This window comes from Drosophila albomicans, chromosome 2R (assembly GCF_009650485.2).
Source record: "Drosophila albomicans strain 15112-1751.03 chromosome 2R, ASM965048v2, whole genome shotgun sequence".
Taxonomy (NCBI): Eukaryota; Metazoa; Arthropoda; class Insecta; order Diptera; family Drosophilidae; genus Drosophila; species Drosophila albomicans.
In genome coordinates this window covers 8,456,430-8,474,251 of record NC_047631.2, presented here as the reverse complement: position 1 = coordinate 8,474,251, position 17,822 = coordinate 8,456,430, and the positions used below count along the sequence as shown (strand labels likewise).

At 35.7% G+C, this 17,822-nt stretch overlaps 2 protein-coding genes across 7 annotated transcripts in view; one reads left to right on the top strand and one right to left on the bottom strand.

The window, feature by feature from the left end:
- Window positions 1-12,269, top strand: part of LOC117576963 (low-density lipoprotein receptor-related protein 1B-like) — a 79,489-nt gene extending 67,220 nt beyond the window's left edge. The window contains exons 1-4 of one of the 4 annotated variants that reach the window (XM_052006342.1): window positions 8,324-8,692; window positions 10,221-10,993; window positions 11,073-11,643; window positions 11,701-12,269. In XM_052006342.1, the coding sequence (XP_051862302.1) occupies window positions 8,340-8,692; window positions 10,221-10,993; window positions 11,073-11,643; window positions 11,701-12,187 (2,184 nt within the window). In that variant the 5' untranslated portion in view covers window positions 8,324-8,339 and the 3' untranslated portion in view covers window positions 12,188-12,269. Of the gene's footprint in view, window positions 1-8,180; window positions 8,234-8,323; window positions 8,693-10,220; window positions 10,994-11,072; window positions 11,644-11,700 lie in introns of those variants that run through there. The other 3 variants (XM_052006341.1, XM_052006346.1, XM_052006340.1) reach the window with 3 other exon arrangements.
- LOC117576857 (neuroligin-1) overlaps window positions 1-17,442 on the bottom strand; it is a 78,853-nt gene extending 61,411 nt beyond the window's left edge. The window contains exons 1-7 of one of the 3 annotated variants that reach the window (XM_034261957.2): window positions 17,300-17,442; window positions 15,881-16,332; window positions 6,362-6,771; window positions 6,092-6,309; window positions 4,505-4,654; window positions 4,010-4,443; window positions 3,097-3,447 (exon numbers count right to left, since the gene is read on the bottom strand). In XM_034261957.2, coding sequence (XP_034117848.2) covers window positions 3,097-3,447; window positions 4,010-4,443; window positions 4,505-4,654; window positions 6,092-6,309; window positions 6,362-6,609 — 1,401 coding nt within the window. In that variant the 5' untranslated portion in view covers window positions 6,610-6,771; window positions 15,881-16,332; window positions 17,300-17,442. Of the gene's footprint in view, window positions 1-3,096; window positions 3,448-4,009; window positions 4,444-4,504; window positions 4,655-6,091; window positions 6,310-6,361; window positions 6,772-15,880; window positions 16,551-17,299 lie in introns of those variants that run through there. The other 2 variants (XM_034261952.2, XM_052006338.1) reach the window with 2 other exon arrangements.
- Between the last annotated feature and the right edge of the window lie 380 nt (window positions 17,443-17,822).

The following is a 17,822-nucleotide window of genomic DNA, read 5'->3' as shown; positions in this document are numbered from 1 at the left end:
GCAACATTCCAGTTAATTCATTAAGTGAATTGTAATTCATTAGTAGAGATACATTTCTTGAGTTTACGGCTCGATGCAAAACGAGACTATATATGTGGAATTACTGAATGCATTGTAGGAACGAAACCCCATGTCAGAATTGCAAGCAGTCTCCTTTTCCCCCAAGTAGGTGAATGAGTGCGAGTGCCAGTGCGAGTATAATGAAGTAAAATAAATACGAATGAATGTATGCGCTATAATCGTGATATATGCGTTGGCAATTTACGGCTGCTTCTGTGTCTGTGTGCACTTAAAACGCTCACATACACACACACACTCGTGCATACACACGAATGTACTTGGTTTTAATATGGCAAATGGTGACAGCGTCGACTGGCGATGACGATGTGTCTTAGGATGAGGCTGACTGTTGACTGCTGCTGCTTCTGCTGTGATTTGGGTTAAGTGTAGCCTGTGCGTTTTTAAGTAGGTGTGTGTGTGTGTTGTTGGGTGTCCGTTACACATCTACATGCCCATGCAGATACACTCAATTCACATATATTTTTGTATGTGTGGACTGGCTTCATGTCCTTGCCAATGCATGTGTATGTAAGTATGTGTGTGTGGGGATACATACAAAAACACATTTGCCAAATAAAGCGTGTTAATGATTTGGCTGCAATGGCGTGTTAACTGCCTTCCATTTCGCTCGCTTGCGCATTACAAAATACAAAATAAAACAAGTAAGCTACAGTCGAGCGTGCTCGACGGTGAGATTCCCGCTAGGCATATATATACACAGAAAATACTACAAAAATACTGAAAATATACCAAATGGTATATTTGGTATATCGATATGGTACCACATTCAAAAGCAACTAATACCCCTAGTAAGTAGTAGTAGTTTTTGCCCATACAAAAGTATTTCTTTAATAACTTTCACAATTTGTATCTGATCGCAACCAAATTCAAGAATCATAAATACTAATCATAAAAATTATTGTATACACCAAAATTTGCAGCTCCAGCTTTAACATCATGCTTGTTATTCGATTTTATTTGCGCGGGCGGAAGTGGGCGTCGCAAAAATTAATTTGAAATAAACTATATTATATACCAAAAACTACCAATTCTAGCTTCAAAATTATGATTGTTATTTGATTTTTGTTAAATAGTATTGGATGGTATTGGCATTTGACGCTGATCAAGATACTTTATAGTGTCGGAAATCGCTCCTTCTACCTGTTACATACATTTCCTGCAGCCACAAAGTTATTATACCGAAGCGGGTATAAAAGCGAAAAAATTAAAGAAATGCAAATTTAATTGTTTGCCAGCTGAGTTAATGGTTTGCCCACACACATAGTACACTATATACAAGAAGAGACAACAACCATTTTCCGAACAGCGCCTCTAAAGGGTTTTTTTCAGGTATGTGCTTTCCACAGCGACATGGCAGCATATGGTGATTACAAACATTCTGTTTCTGCATAACTTTGATAACCCAAAATTTTGTTTGAGATTGTTGCTGCAATAATTGAATTCTCCAAAGTGCACTTTATTGGTTGTGTTGATTATAAATTTGATATGAACAACAATATTACCCCAATAAATTATTTTTATTACTTTACTACAAATTGATAAAGTAGCTCAGTATAATTATCGCTTTAAAAAATAAAAAAAATATATAATCAAGTAATTGCAAACCTTTCAAAGCCTTGGTACATTTTATTTATATTTTTAGAAAACTCAAACGAAAAATATGAAATACAAAATTAACTTATCAGAATATATGGATTTACATATATTTCAAGCAGAAATTGAGTAATTTTACTCGCTACCCATAGGGTAGAAGGTTATTATAGCTTGGTGCCGGCAGGAAATGTATGTAACAGATAGAAGGAGGCATCTCCGACTCAGAGACTATAAGAGATAGAGCTATAATTTTTTTTTTCGACAGCATTTGTTATGTTTGCACGCAGATCAAGTTTGTTTCAAATTTTTGCCACGTCTACTTCAAATCAAAAAAATCGAATAGCAAGCGTAATTTTAAAGCTAGAGCTGCGACAATCCGACAATCTGGTATATTGTGCCGTCTATGGAATATTTTGAATGCGTGTGTGTGCTCGACTGTGAGATACCCGCTACCCATTTTGAATAAAAGTAAACTATTGCGGTATTATTTTCAAAATATACCGAAAATACTACAAAAATACTTTCAAATAAGATATTTGGTATATCGATATAGTACCAAATCGAAAATATAATACCCTTCTACCCTATAAGTAGCGGGTATACAAAGAATAAAACATTGCTGAGGGTGTAAGCACATGCATAACACGAAATTCAGTGCTAATATGTCAGCTTCTTTGTAGTGGTAAATGTTACTTATACGCACCGTGTTCACTTGGTTCACTTATAATAACGGCTACACTTGTAACTAACGTGCCACCATTTTAATTGACTTTTTCAGCCAGTCATTCATTCAAAATGATGCTGCCTTTCACTCGTCAACTTTTTCCAGTTATTCATTTCATTTTCAAGGTAGGCTACTCAAATAATGTGCGAACATTATAGTATGATATGTATAGAAAGCATATTCCGGAGCTGTGGTGAAATGATATCTTTGATCTTTGAAACCATGGATTATGAATATAATTTTCTAAGGATATAGAATAAATACCGAGCTAAAATTCGAATGAATTTGTAAATAAAATTTCAAATGAACAACAACCTTTACGTGGCGTTTTCGTTATTCCTACCCATAGATCTTTCATGCTGGGTATGAACATAACCAAGGAAAATGAAATCTTTTAAATAATCTTTGTGTTTGTATAACATGAAAAAGTAGACTCAAGATAAGAGAATCATTAAGGCTTGACATTAACTGGCGCCTTAAAAAAAATGTCTTTCACGGTCTGGCCAAAGCTCTTTGAAATCCTCAGATGAATCACAAAACAAGAGAAAGTGCAATCAGATTAACAGATTTATGTGGCAGGCTGTAGGCCACGGAGCCCCCGCAAAGAGTCTCGAGCCAGTTCCGGTCTGGTACATTTTGTTAGAGCCAGTTAGTTGGCTTATTTATAGCCTCGCCTTACAGTAGGTACTCGTACTCACCGTATAGAATATCTCATTGAGGTGGTAATTGTAAGCGTTGCGCACATAAGTGCGTATAATTTTATCCCGTCTTTCGCCCTCGAATCCATTTTGTATATCGTGAGCGCTGAATCGCCAAATCGATTCACCAGTGACAACGCCAAAGAGTACATCGTAGTGTCCGCCCATGTTTGCCGTTGATGCCGAACCTCCAAAGTAGCCAGAGCTGCTACTGAACGCTGACCCAGAACCAGAGCCACCGCCATTGCCACCGGCTGACTGGGAGCCATCTGATGAACGCTTTGAGTTGCGCGTCATTAAATCATCGATATCGAGATTGGAATGTCCGGGTCGTATGACAACGCCATCAACCTAAATTGAAATTGAGAGCCAGAAGCAAAAGGGGAAAAATAAAGATAAAGTAAGAGTGAGACCAAAAGAACTTCGATATAAAGCGTTCAATTGTTATGCTAAAGAAAAAAAAATAAGAATGAAGTAACTTGAAGTACCACATTTAAAGGACAGCACAAAAGCAACTGAAGTAAGAAATAAAGCCCGCTGAAGCGTATGGCAAAAAGATGAACCAAAAAGATGGACAAATGAAAATCGGCGTGAAAAACAGTAAAGCTTAAGCACAAAAGCAAGATAGTCGAAACTAAATGAGAAACAAGCCGAAATTACACTCGAACCTTTGACCATTGTAAGTCATGAATGAACTCGTAATGAAAGATGATGCCTAAATGAAAAACCGCAAATACGGGATATAGATAAGAATAAGAATAATCGAAAATGTCTCTAGTCTATTCTCTTGTAAGCACTTGCGTCTATTTTTAACATATTCTTGAACTTTGCTCAATTTCCTTTGCTGTCATTGAGGCTTTTTATCGATTTAAGCAGAGAAATTCAACAATTTTATATTTTTTATGTTGCTCACCGATGGTCCGAATGATGTAAGAAAATTTGGTGCTTGAATATCAGCTCCATAGAGATCTTCCAGTGGCACCTCTCTAAGGCAATCTACGATCTGCTCGTGATGCCTGTTCAAGTCTTCGGGTATGGTACAGTTAACCTCTTTGGCCAGTTTAATGGCGAACAGCACTGGATCATCGACCAGAGCCCATGAGGAATAGGCCGATCCGGACATTAGAATGGCTCGATGAAAGAGACCGCGCACCATTGTGGGTGATGTCATCAGATAATTTATACAGGCAGCGCCTGTTCCATGTCCCGCCAGGGTCACAACATTTGGATCACCACCAAACTTTTGAATGTTCTGCTGTATCCAATGCAGTGCTGCCATCTGATCCATCAGACCATAATTAGCCACACGTGCGTGGACATGTGGACTGGGATTCGCATTAAGAAATCCTGATAAAATCACAGCATATCATTATTGAATATATATCGAGGACATTTAACAATATCTTACCTAAAATGCCTAGACGATAATTAAGCGTAACTACAACCACTTCCCCATAGCTGGCAAGCACAGAGCCATCGTATGGATTGCCGCTACTCCACTCAAAAGATTCTCCGTGTATGAAGACAATGACGGGTAATTTCTTCTCATTAGCGCCAGCTGTGAATAAATCAAAATAAAATATTATATTTTTAAAGGGTATCGAAATGTATATTATTTTATATTATGATAAGGAGACAAATAATTGTTTTGTTTTGTGCATCGAAATTTTTGGTTATATTCAATTACTTTATTTATAATATGAGAGCATAGAGCAATCGGGTTTTCTCAACTTCAACAACATATATTCGCTACCCATTTTTTAAGGATTTCATTTAATATATGTATATTTATGCTGTCTGACTGTTACTTTTGGCATTAAGCTTTTAATCCCTTCTATGCAGTGCGTTGAGATAATTAGAAAACATTTGCATTTAAATAATTCAACATGTATTAAGCAAGTGTTTCGAAGCAGTAACGTACGTGTTAAATTGAACACGATAAAATAACTTATGAAGTACAATTCTCTCTCATGAGAATTATGTTCGACAACTGTCGCAAAATATGTTTAAAATGAATCTTTATCATAAAGTGCCAAATCATCATTTGCGCTCTCTCTTTCAGAACTCTGTACATAGTATATAAATTTGCTTTGGACTGTTGACTTTTTTTATTCTCTTTCATTCCGCCATTTCCTTTTCCTCTGAATCTATCGTATGCGTTCAGAGGCTTAAGATAAGTGTACCTAAATGTGAGTGTATATAAAATCGCTTTGTCTTAAGCATAAATTATTGGGATTATGCGTCACATGATATACACCGAAATCCTTTTTGTCTGTGTGCTTTCAAAATTCTGAACAACATTGAATTTCGCAATTTTATGTCAATATACATAAGTTAAGAATTTTCAAGAAATCGATTTTTATTTGCTTAGAAAATAGTTGAACTATTATAACATAGAACACTGGAAAACAAAATTGGGTACGAATACATTTTTTGTATTTCAGCGCAACATGTGATGTAATGGCATATCATAACTTTAAACGCGTTTTACTCGCAACACGGTTTTTTAAAATTGGCATACACCATAACTCGAACAATTTCTAATATTTTTGTTGGAAATTTGACCATATACTTAGTTTGCGAATACACACGAACTCAACGATAAAAATCAATGTTTTTAAAAATCCCTACGCCATTCTCTAGATATTCTAATATAAATAAGGAGGTTTGATTTTCCCTCGCAAATTTACAGCACTAGTGCTATCACACGTCTCAATTCGGTGTCCATATCACCGCCATTTTGTTTTTCATTTTCAACATATCCAAATTTCTCTCATTTACCCCCATACCTTCTGGACTAAAAAAAATTTTAAGAATCTGCATTCCTTAATAATATCAACACAACTAAATCAGAGAGAGTTCTTCATTAAATATTTCGTATAACTAAATGCTATGAATATTATAAAAAAAAACTAATAAATGAATTATAAATTATGAAATAATTGATTAATTTGAATGCGTGATTCTTTGCAAATAGCTTCAGTCTCTTGCTTACCATTGACTGGTGAAAATATGTTTAGATACAAACAATCCTCTGATTGATTCTCAAGAAATGGCAATAATCTTTTCAAGTATTCTAAGCGGCCTTTTGGCATCTTCTCCAAGGCGGCTGTCTCGTTTTGTATATTGGGTAAACGCTGCGGACAAACAGGACTGTAGGTGTCCGAGATGCGTATCCCTTCCCAAGGCGCTGGTGCGCGTGTTGGGCTAAAACTATTTGAAGAGGTTAATAATTGTAAAATAACCAAGTCGAAAGAGTACCCACCGATTTTGCTTGGTTGGCGGCGTTGCATAGGGCACACCGAGGAACACTTCCACCGAACGCAAAAATCGAAAGTTATCCAATGGCAAAATGAGACCATGTAAGCGTCCATATCGCGTTTGCACAATACGATGCCCCAGCCGAGCACCTGAATATAAGTCTTTTGTCGATGCACTCGCAATGCCAAGCCAGCCCAATAGGCAGGCCCATAGAAGCACTCGCAGCTTGAGCTGATGGCGACATCGCCACATGGTCAGCAAGTTCTCTCTCTCCTTCTGACGTCGAGTGCACAAATACTTCAAGATTGTCTGTTGCTGCTGAATCTACGACTTCTTTGAATAGACTATCTATAGTCCAATGTTGTGATGGCTTCCATGTGCAGAGCAACCATCCTCCAGGTGTTTTGTATTTAACTGAAAATATTAAATTGCATTAAATGCATTGCATTCGAAATTCAAAGGCTCTACAGTTATACCGTCACTCACTAGTCTCATGAGTATTTTAAAATGAAAGAATTGCAATATTAATTAAAATAAACTACAGTCGAGTGTACTCGATTACCATTATGAATAAAAACTAAACAGTGCGGTATTATACTTAGAACATACCAAATTAATATACCGTATTAATACTAAAATGTACCAAAGACCAAATTTGGTATATCAATAAAGTATTAAATTCAAAATACACTATAGAGTAAAAAGTATACCAGATTGTTAGCCAAAGCAACTAAGACTCGTAGTAAGTAGGCTTTTTTATACACAAAATAATTTCTTAAATAACTTTTGCATAAAAAAGTTCGCAACCAAATTTTGAGTATGTATTGTATGTACTATAATTTAGGAATCAAAATTACTCATGTTAGTCAATTTTTTTTCAATTTACTGAGTTGGGAACGTGGCAAAAATGTGAAACTTCCAAACTTCCGCCTTAAAGCTCTTTGCAATAGTATTATTTATATTTTTTTATAATTGTAGCTTATCATCTTAATATTTTTGAATGTGAGTTTTTATACCCGCTACCCATAGGGTAGAAGGGTATTATAACTTTGTGCCGACAGGAAATGTATGTAACAGGTAGAAGGAGGCATCTCCGACCCTATAAAGTATATATATTCTTGATCAGCGTCAACAGCCGAGACGATCTAGCCATGTCCGTCTGTCTGTCTGTCCGCCTGTTCGTATGAAACACTGGGTCTCAGAGACTATAAGAGATAGAGCTATAAATTTTCGATAGCATTTGTTATGTTTGCACGCAAAACAAGTTTATTTCAAATTTTTGCCACGCCCACTTCCGCCCCCGCAAATCAAAAAAATCGAATAACAAGTGTAATTTTAAAGCTAGAGCTGCGAATGCTGCTGGTATATACAATAATTACTATAGTAGTTATGATTCCTGAAAATTTGGTTGCGATCAGAAAAAAATTGTGGAACTTATTAAAGAAATACTTTTGTATGGGCAAAAACGGCTAGGCTACTAGGAGTCTGAATTGCTTTGGCCGACAATCTAGCACATTGTGCCGTCTATGGTATATTTTGAATGGTGTACTATATCGATATACCAAACATACCATTTGGTATATTCTTAGTATTTTTTAGTATATTTGCAGTATATATTTTGGTATATATTGTATATCGGTATATTTTGAGAATAATACCGCAAAATATATTGCTTTTAATCAAATTGGGTAGCGGGTATCTCACAGTCGAGTACACCGACTGTAGCTTTCTTATCGGGCATAAGCTATCGAGCTCTCTAAATGAGCACAGTAAAATCTCTCATGGTTGGACAAGCACTGTTTAGTAACTCTCGGATCTTTTAAGGAAAGTGAACGCCCCTGAGAGACGAAACTACACAAAATGTCACAAGCAAAAGGTTCGTTATGAAGTGTGTTCGTCACTGTAATAAGAAGTATAAATTGACTGTCGAGAGCAATGGTAACGCATTCTGAAATGTGAGCTCAGTGAAAACTTTTCACATTATGATTATTCGCATAATCCTTGTAAATTTGGTGATTCCGTTTGTTATCTTATTATGCAATGGGTACTGTTTTTTTGAGTGCCCTTTTGATAAAAAGTGTCTTAGAGTTAGTGCAATGTGTAATGGAACAAAAGAGTGTTCTTTTGGCGAGGATGAGTTACATGTTAACTGCAAATATCCCATAACTACCCGTCGTTCAACTTTCTACTGTGCAAACGGAGTGCCTATCGATAAATCTCAAATGTGCAATAAAAAAATTGATTGTATCGATAAATCTGACGAGTCGCCTGCGATCTGTAAGCAGGAGTATGAAATACAGCTTAACCTCCGAATTGAAAATTCGACCTGTAAAAAGTACGTAATAATTATATTTAAATTTAATTCAGCAGCGATAACAAAAACAAAAACCATTTTTCTTAAACACTAAAGAAAATAATACTTACTAAAATTAAAATGTGCTCATAACTGATTTTCAGAAATATATATTCAAAAGTGTAAAAAAGTAAAGTAAGAACAAAAAAAAATTACAAATTTAAGTCATCGAAAGATGTAGAGAAATAAACAGCTCTAAATCACGGCTATATATGGTAGTTTAGAAATTTATTAAGCCATCACTTTTGGTTCACAAAAATTATGATTGATCATTGAATAATAAAAATAAATAAATTTCAATTTAGTTTGGAAGAATCTGTGTTACAAAGATAATTTAATTTCCATCAATTTCTCTTCATCTGTGAATTTTGACAGTGCTTTTAAAAACTCTGACGATTTTACAAACACTTTGGTTAAAAGCTGCACTAAAACATAAATGTTATTTAAAAAGATCTATTATCTCCATAAAATGTGTTTGATTTGTGATTAAATGAAATTTACATATAATTACTTCACTCTGTTTTTCAATGTCCCCATAAACTCTTAGAGAAAATAATTTTTTTAAATAGAGTATTCCATAATGAAATAAATTACAAAATCATTCATCATGAATAAGAGAGAATTCTTATTGAGTTGTTAATGATAATCATATCTAATGCTGAGACTGGCAATTTTCAATAAAAAAATTATAATCACATTTGCTTGAGTAAGAGATAAAAGGATCAAAGAAATATGAGTAATTTTATTTCTGGACATTCCACATCTTGACTCATCATAAACAAATCTTAAAATAAATTCGAAAAAATATTTGTTGTTTATTTCTGTCTGCTCTATACAATCGCAATTAATTTCGTTGCGTTTCTTCAACTTTTGAATGAATGCCTGCCTAATCTAATGGCTCTCCCTTTTGGTCCCATGTGCTAATTGAGGGAGAGCAATACATCGTATAACACTTCCTGTAGATAGTTGACTTTTATTTTTTTCTCTATCATTATTTTCGGCTGTTTCCATTCTCTTTGACGTTATGTGTATCGTATTGGGTTCAGAGACAGACTGCTTATATATAAATCGAAATTTCAAAACATTTTTAAAATATTGTGCTTTTGTATGCTGGGAAAGGCCACATTTCTTTCATGGCTCTTCAGAAAGGAAGCTCTGAAGATATATTCAGATAGACCTTAGAGATAGCTTTGGTTAACAATCTGGTATATTTTATATTCCATTTTATATTTTTAACGTAAAACTATATCGAGATACCAAATATAGCCTTTAAGATATTTTTGTATTTTTGAATATTTGTAGAATATGGAATTATTTAAAATTCACATTTATTCCTTTTAGTAATTTATTCTTATTTAAATAAAATAGGCACAATCAATAGTAATAATATTCAAAGTCAAATAAAGTAGGCAATTCTATGGTAATGCAATTGAAAATTTTAATTTATTTATTTTTTATTAAATTAATTGATAATCAATTCTAGTTAAATTTAAAATTAATGTATTTATAGACCTCAGCTGGCATGTCAAGCTTCAACCGAAGAAGATTGTATTTCCGCGGATAAAATATGTGATGACAAGTTCGATTGTCCGAATGGCCGGGATGAATCTATAGAGATGTGCATGCAAGTACTTAAGTATCCCTATTTCCAGTGTGGCAATGGAAAGATCATCTATAATAGTAGTCAACTGTGCGACAACAAATATGATTGCCTCGATGGCACTGATGAGTTGGAAACTCATTGTCAATATAACGAAAAATGGGAACGGAAGCAGCCAGTTACATGTGAAGAGCCTAAGAGAAATAATATAAAATTTACGAGCAACACAACAATGTATGCTGAGAAGGAAAATAATGAAACGCATTATTTTGTCTATGCAGGCGGTGTAGTTCAATTTGAGTGCTACGATTCTAAGGAAGACTTCAAGGGCAAAAAGTGGAATGTGTGCAAGATTGATGAAAATGGAAATGGAAAATGGTTGAATGATTTACCAGAGTGTGTGGACAATCGTAATAAGAACCCAGGAACTAATGGAGATTTAGGCTGCAGATTAGATACTTATGATCATTATTCAGAAAATTTGCGCATTTGGAACTGTTCAAACGACGGCGAAAATTGCGTAGAGAAGATAAAACCACCTTTAACTAACGCGAATGTAAAGTTCAGCTGTTCGAAGAACTTAATGTTGTTCCCGGAAGGTCTACGGGAAAAAATATATCGTTGTCGAGACAAAGAATGGAAACTCAACTCTAAGGAACTTCCACCCAAACCCAGATGCGGCAGTGTGTACTTTTTAATAGCATTTTTAACACCATCTTACAAAATTAATATTTATCAATTTGTTTTTTATCTTTTATCTAGAAATGTGCAGTACAAGTGAATTGTATTGCTTGGACTCGATGGAACCAAAATGCAAGAAACGGGACGGAACAACTACGAAATGCGACCAGGCACCCAGTTGGGAACCAGAAACCACAGTTACTTATGATTGTTTTCCTGAATACAAAGAAAGTAATTCGAAGTTTACCTCGAAGTGCCTTAACAACGGAAATTGGAATCATTCTGGTAATAGAGATGAATATTGCTCTATAAAATGTGGAGTAAATGATCACGAAGCGTTACTGGCGCTAAATGCCCCAGAAACAGAACCACACCTTTCACCATGGTCAGTTGCTATTTATGACAACAACAATACGAACCAGTTCCAATACTCCTGTGGTGGTGTCCTAATACGACATAATTTCGTATTGACTGCTGCTCATTGCGTTAGTGATGAAAAAAACAACTTTGGAACTAACCGATTTCGTGTGATGCCAGCCCAAAAAGTCAATGTATCCGTCATTGATAGCCACAATGATTGTCGAAAGGCCAATGGAGACGATGCTGATAAGCACAGTGAGTGTTGGATAGTTCAGCAGATATTTATTAATCCGTAGGTTCCATTCTGTCAATCATATTCGCAGCTGTTGTAATATCTTTTACTTTTTAGCATATATGATCCGACACGGTATACATCCGATTCGGCTCTTTTGTATCTGCAAGCAAACCCATTTTTGCCATTCAGAATAGTTTGCATACCGGGAATCCACTTTGATTGGGAGAAAGGTTATGCAAATCGCAATGGCAAAGTTTTTGCGTGGGATTCGGGAAAAAGAAAGTCAGATAAAAAGCTAAATTTCGTTTATGTCGATGGAATACTAAACATAGCAGATAATATCGCAAATAGTAACTTTCACATAGATGTAACCTCATATAATGTTAAAACTACACTTTGTAAAGGAGATAGTGGCTGCGGCTTTTTCGATGATTGTCCTAATGGCAAGAAAATGTGTTTATTCGGGATCATTAGTACAGGTCAAAGCATGGACACAAACGAATGCACTAGTAACGTTAAAATCAATAGCGTTGTGCATCCGAGTACAGTTGCATTTGTGAATAAATTTATAAAGGCAATTTCTAATAAATGTCCCAAATAATCCATCCAATTGATAACCATCACTTATAAAGATTTAATAAAAAAAAATACAAATATTTTGGTAATGAAATAAAATTCGTTGCGTTGCCTATAATACTTTGACTTCTTAGATTTAGTATTACATTTTATATTTGTACCAATGTACTAAATATCAAATAAATGTAATAAAATACATACTAGCTGAAAATAAATTTGATTTTTAAATCACACTTATGTATCACGGAGCTGACTAGAAATTAAATTGCAATGTAAATATGCGCAGATTACTCAATATGCTGGAAAGATTACAAAAAGTGCGTGTTCAAGCCGAAGTTAAGTTCACAATTGAAATCGGATCGCAAGGAACCGATAAAAAAGACCAATAAGAAATATTTTAAAACGACAAGCGAAACAACAAAGCGTTCTACAATAAGGTGATCTGGCAAAATCTATAGCATGTGCCGAGCGTGTGCGAGGGTCACGAGCAGCCCCCAATAAGAGGACAAGTGAAATTAGATATAGCATCCGATGTGGACCCCTTCGCGGATGTACTAGATATACAGCGATTTGTCCGCGACGTGTTCGCTGCGATGAATGTGCCACTTGAGGCCGCTAGCGAGATGGCAGACGCATTGATCGCCGCCGATTATATGGGAGAGCGAAGCATGGGAATTCATCGGCTGCCTGCGATTGCCAACGATCTGCTCAATTTGAGAGTCGATCCACGAATGAGGCCGAAAGTGTTTTGTGAGTGCAAGGCATTGGCCCTGGTGGATGGGCCAATTTCTGCATGGATTTGGCCATGATCAAGACAAGGGACCAGACCATTAGCGTGTGGCTAATCGATGCTCCAAGAACATTGGCATGGCTTCATGGTACGCTTGCCAGGCATTGTCGCAACGTTTGCTCGGCGTCTGCATGACAAGTGGGCTGTCCGATTTGGTGGCCAGCGGAGGCAAGGAGCCGCTACTTGGCGATATCCTGTGTAGCGGCAACAGGCACACAGCAACAGTTCATCATGAATGTGGGCATGCCGGGCTACACGATTGAACAACTGGAGCTCGATTACTGCAATGGTTACACGCAGCAGTTGCCGCCGCATTTGGCCTTGGATTGCAATGGGCTGGCGACTAGCAATGTGACAGATGCTTTGCAGGCTCAACGCTTGCTTCCATTTGCGCCCGAGTATAAGGGAATTGGTTTGGCCGCCATGGTTTAAACACTTTGCGGAGTGATGGCAGGAGCACGCTATGCCTCACAGCTGGTGGGACTTCAGGGTTTGTTTGGGACGGATCAAGATATCGCGGATCTGGGTCAGGTGTACATTGCCATTAATTCAATGCGCTTTTGCGTATCCTTTGAGGAGCGACTGAGCGATTTCCAGCAGCTGCTGCGAGATGCTTTGCCCTGGGACGCCAATCAGACGCCATTGATTCCTGGTGACAAGGAGAGTCTGCATATGCAGATGGTTAACGATCAGGATGGCCTAACTTTATCAGTCTGCATTCTATATGCTCTGCAGGTGTTGAGCGAGCGCTTCAGCATAAAACCTCTTGTGGTTCGCTAATAGGGAAAATTGTGTATGCCACGCGAAGTTACGGAAACCTCTATTATATTTTCATTCATGCTAATAAAGTAAAGATACAGTTTTTTTTTCTTTTAAATAATTTAAGGTGCCTGAAAAAAATTGAGTATACTCTATTTTAAAATACCTGCTATTCGTTTTCAATGACAACATATTCTAAAAATGTCACACAAAATACGAAATTATATAAATACTATATATAAAAAATATACCAAAATATTCAATAGTATTTCTTAAACAACTTCTACATACTTTTTTATTTTATCGAAACCAAATTTCCAGAAATCATGAATATTCTAAGTTTTATTGTATGTACAAAAAATCATGGTTCTCTTAAAAATCGTGCAAAATAACAATCTTATAGTTTCTGCGATACGGACAGACAGATGGACAAATGACGATGATCCAGAATATATACTTTATAGATACAAAGTTACATATATAAGTACAATAACTATTTATTTTATGATTTTTATAATTCTTGAAAATTTAGGTGCAATCAGAGAAACAAAAATGCCTACTGCAACAGGCTCTTAGTTATTTTGGCTATTAAACTTCTATGTTAAGTACTCTATGGTATATTTTGAATGTAGCCTTCAGTATATTGTAATATGTTTCCAGTATATTGTAAATTAGTCAAAATACGTATCTCAAAGTCGAGCACACCTCCTATCTATGAATGGTTAATCTAAAATTTTTGTCTTGTCTCTGGGTTCAATATTGGCATGAGTTTTTCAACATTTTGTAAAATCTTTCGGCTCGAAACCCATGTGACACAAATTTTTAGAAATAAAGTGTGAAAATATGTGAGCTTTTATTTTGATAGTAGAAGAAGAGATGAATAATCGAAATCATTGGTAAAATGATTAATTTGATTTCGGAACAAATGCAGCTCATCAGTTCCCTCATAAACCGGGCCGGTCGATACGCTGTGTGAGTAATAAGCGAAAACTTTTTATGACAGCCGCCAACGTGTTCGGGTGAATTATGGCTTCTCCTCAAAAATAGCAGTTTCTTATTTTCTATACCGTCGATAACTGAATAGTCTCTCACAGCAATGGCTGCTCTCCTGAGGCAACACCTGAGCTCTGGCAGTTAACATGAAGCTGCAAACGTGACCGAGCGTCTGTCTAAGTGTGTGTGTGTGTGTGTTGTTATTGTTGTTGATGGTGTTGTTGCTGCGTAGATTTACGACATTGTAATCGCTTATTATTTGTGGCAATGACAAGTGAAAGTCGGTGGTCCGATTCACTCCCTCATATTCTCACTCACTCATTCGCACTCGCTTTCTGCCTCTCTCACATCGAACGCATTTATCTTCATTAAATTGATTTTTTCTTTGGTTTTTTTTTTTTTTTGGTAGAAGCTGTGCAATTTCATATATCTATTGATTGATAAGGTCAAGTACTTCTGATTCCAACTATATCCGACATAATGATAGTATTCACTAAAGTCACTTTTATTAAAGTAGTTTTTTTTATTTAATTTGAACAAACTGAAACTTCTTTTCATTGTAATTATTTCTTAAGAAAAAAAGGAGCTATTTTTTATCGCAAGGAAAATGAGTTAAAAATGTAGTTTACTCGATAAGTACTTAATTCCAAATATACCATATAATCACTTAATAATAAAATCATTATTTATTTCAAATAAAAATTTAAATTAAAATAAAAAAAATCAATGTTTTAAGCAAAGAAACTGAGCTTAACATCTAGTTTACAAGTCAAATATTGAATTCAGAATATACGAATTATATATTATAATTCTTAATTATTTTTATTTAAAAAAATACATATAATAATGGGAAAACACCATTTTTTTTTTGGGCTTAAATTATACTAAATAAAGAAGCATTTGTATATCAAGAGAAATGTGCTTAAAATATAGTACTGTACGAAAAGCATTGAGAGATTTGACCTCTTAAAATCAGGATTGCCCAAATTGATGCGTAGAACACATTTAGTCGAGGAAAGAAATCACAGATGACTGAGAAACGCACACAAAAAAAGGGACCGAAAAAATGGGTGTTGTCTAGAACAATCAGTTACGATATGTTTCAGACATTTCTCTTTGCCTTTCAATTGACAACTTAAGCTCATTTTGTTATGTTGTTCTTTCTGCTTGATTTACCTTGTTAAAATTTATATAGACGCGTATGCTATATCGCTCTCACTTCTGCTTCTGATAGGCATTGCTGACGCCAGTGCTTTTATTTTATGGCCAAACAGTGGCATCAGCAGTTGTTGTTGTTGTTGCTCGACGCTTTTGATAATAATCCTCGGCTATGACTGTTGTTGTTGATTTTTATCAATGTCCGTCCTTTGTCTGTGGCCTTGGCAGAAGCAGTAAAAATCCTTTTCTTTTAAACGAACGTATTCCTTATGTTGGCATTTTCATTTGTTTTTCTCTTTTTTTTTTATTTTTCACTTTTTTTTTTGCTGGTTTAGCTAAGCTCTCAATCACACGTTCACAAACACAATTGCTCACATAAATTTGGAAACCGTTTTGAAGGAATTTAGCTTTGATTGTACTACCAGGTTTTTGTTGCTAATTTCTTCGTTGGCATTTGCAGACACAATTAACTTTAACATACGATTAAATTGGCACTTTGATAAGTGTTGTGATTATGTATTTGGTTTTTTTTTTGTTTATCCATTTATGATTGAAATCTGATTAATATTTTTTGTTTTTTATTCAGTATTTGCTATTGCTCTGGGCTTGGCTTTCATTTTGTTATACAAAGGTCAGCACAAGATAAATATTTATTTATTATTTATTGCACTAACAGCACGCTGGGAGAATAAAAATGCTTGACACTGAAATAATATTTACTTATACTTTGATGGGAGAATTCTGCTTCACCAAAAATAAACACTACTGATAATAAACTAATATTGACCATGATTAAATTGTGTTTGATCAAAGTCAAGTAAATTCCAAATATTACACATAAATTAAATACTACTTAGTATAATAAAAAATTTTAATGTATTTAAAGATGAGTTGACAATAATAAGAAATTAAAGATTTTCAATTAGTGGTGTTTTCTGCTTTGCTTTTTATTTCGCAGTTCTCTTCCCATTCCTCGGAGTGGCAAACACGTGCATTAAAACCTTATTCACGGTCTTCTCGGGTAGCGTGTTGGCATGTTAAATTATTCTAAGCACAGCGATTAAAATTAGAGGCGCGTAATTACAGGCTCACATACGAAATGGCATGCAATCGCATTAATTAAAACCAACGAACGTCAATGACCGTTAAGTGGAATGTAAGTTGAGTATGAACTTTCAAAATTGCCTGCATACTTTTAGGCTGCAGTGCAAAGAAATCACACACCACAAGCCGGCTGTCGATGAAGACGATGATGATGATAATAACGATTATGATTGGACTCAAACTAAACACACACAAACACCACACTCTTTAAGAGGCAGGGAGCGTTTTTGATTTGCATACGGAGACATGCAGGCAGCTCAACACTTTTTCAATTGCTCCGTTTCTCGATTTACTTGTCGCATTGACTCTGCCTCTGCTTTATTTGCTATTTACCGCTTGGTAACTGTAATCCGCACTCGCAGACACACATACACACATACAATTAAACACATACACATACGCGCACACACATTGAACATCTGTAGCCACGTGCACAGAGGAGCTGCAACAATTCGCTTGTGTCCACGACGCACGAATGAAATCCAACGACTGAAGTTGACTTTCGGTGTTGTCCAAGCTCTTGGGCCATCGACTTCGGCGTTGGCCGCCACTCAACAGGAATACCAGCTGCTATGTGGGTTAAGTTTCATTTCCACAGAGAGCCAACGCGACGAGAGAGCAACACTCAGAGAGAACGAAAGAGAGAGAGAGACTGTGTGTTTGAAATAGCGCACGCTTTCTTGGAAGTGGAACGTATTCTGCATGTTAAGCTTTCGCTCTTCGCTTTAATGTTCAGCTCTTTTGTTCCTCTTGCACAGCTGTTTAACCGGCGGTCTCTGTTGCTCCAAAATTAACTTCATTTTGATACTTTAGAAATGCTTATTTGTCATCAGCATTGTTAGCTACGACCTTACTA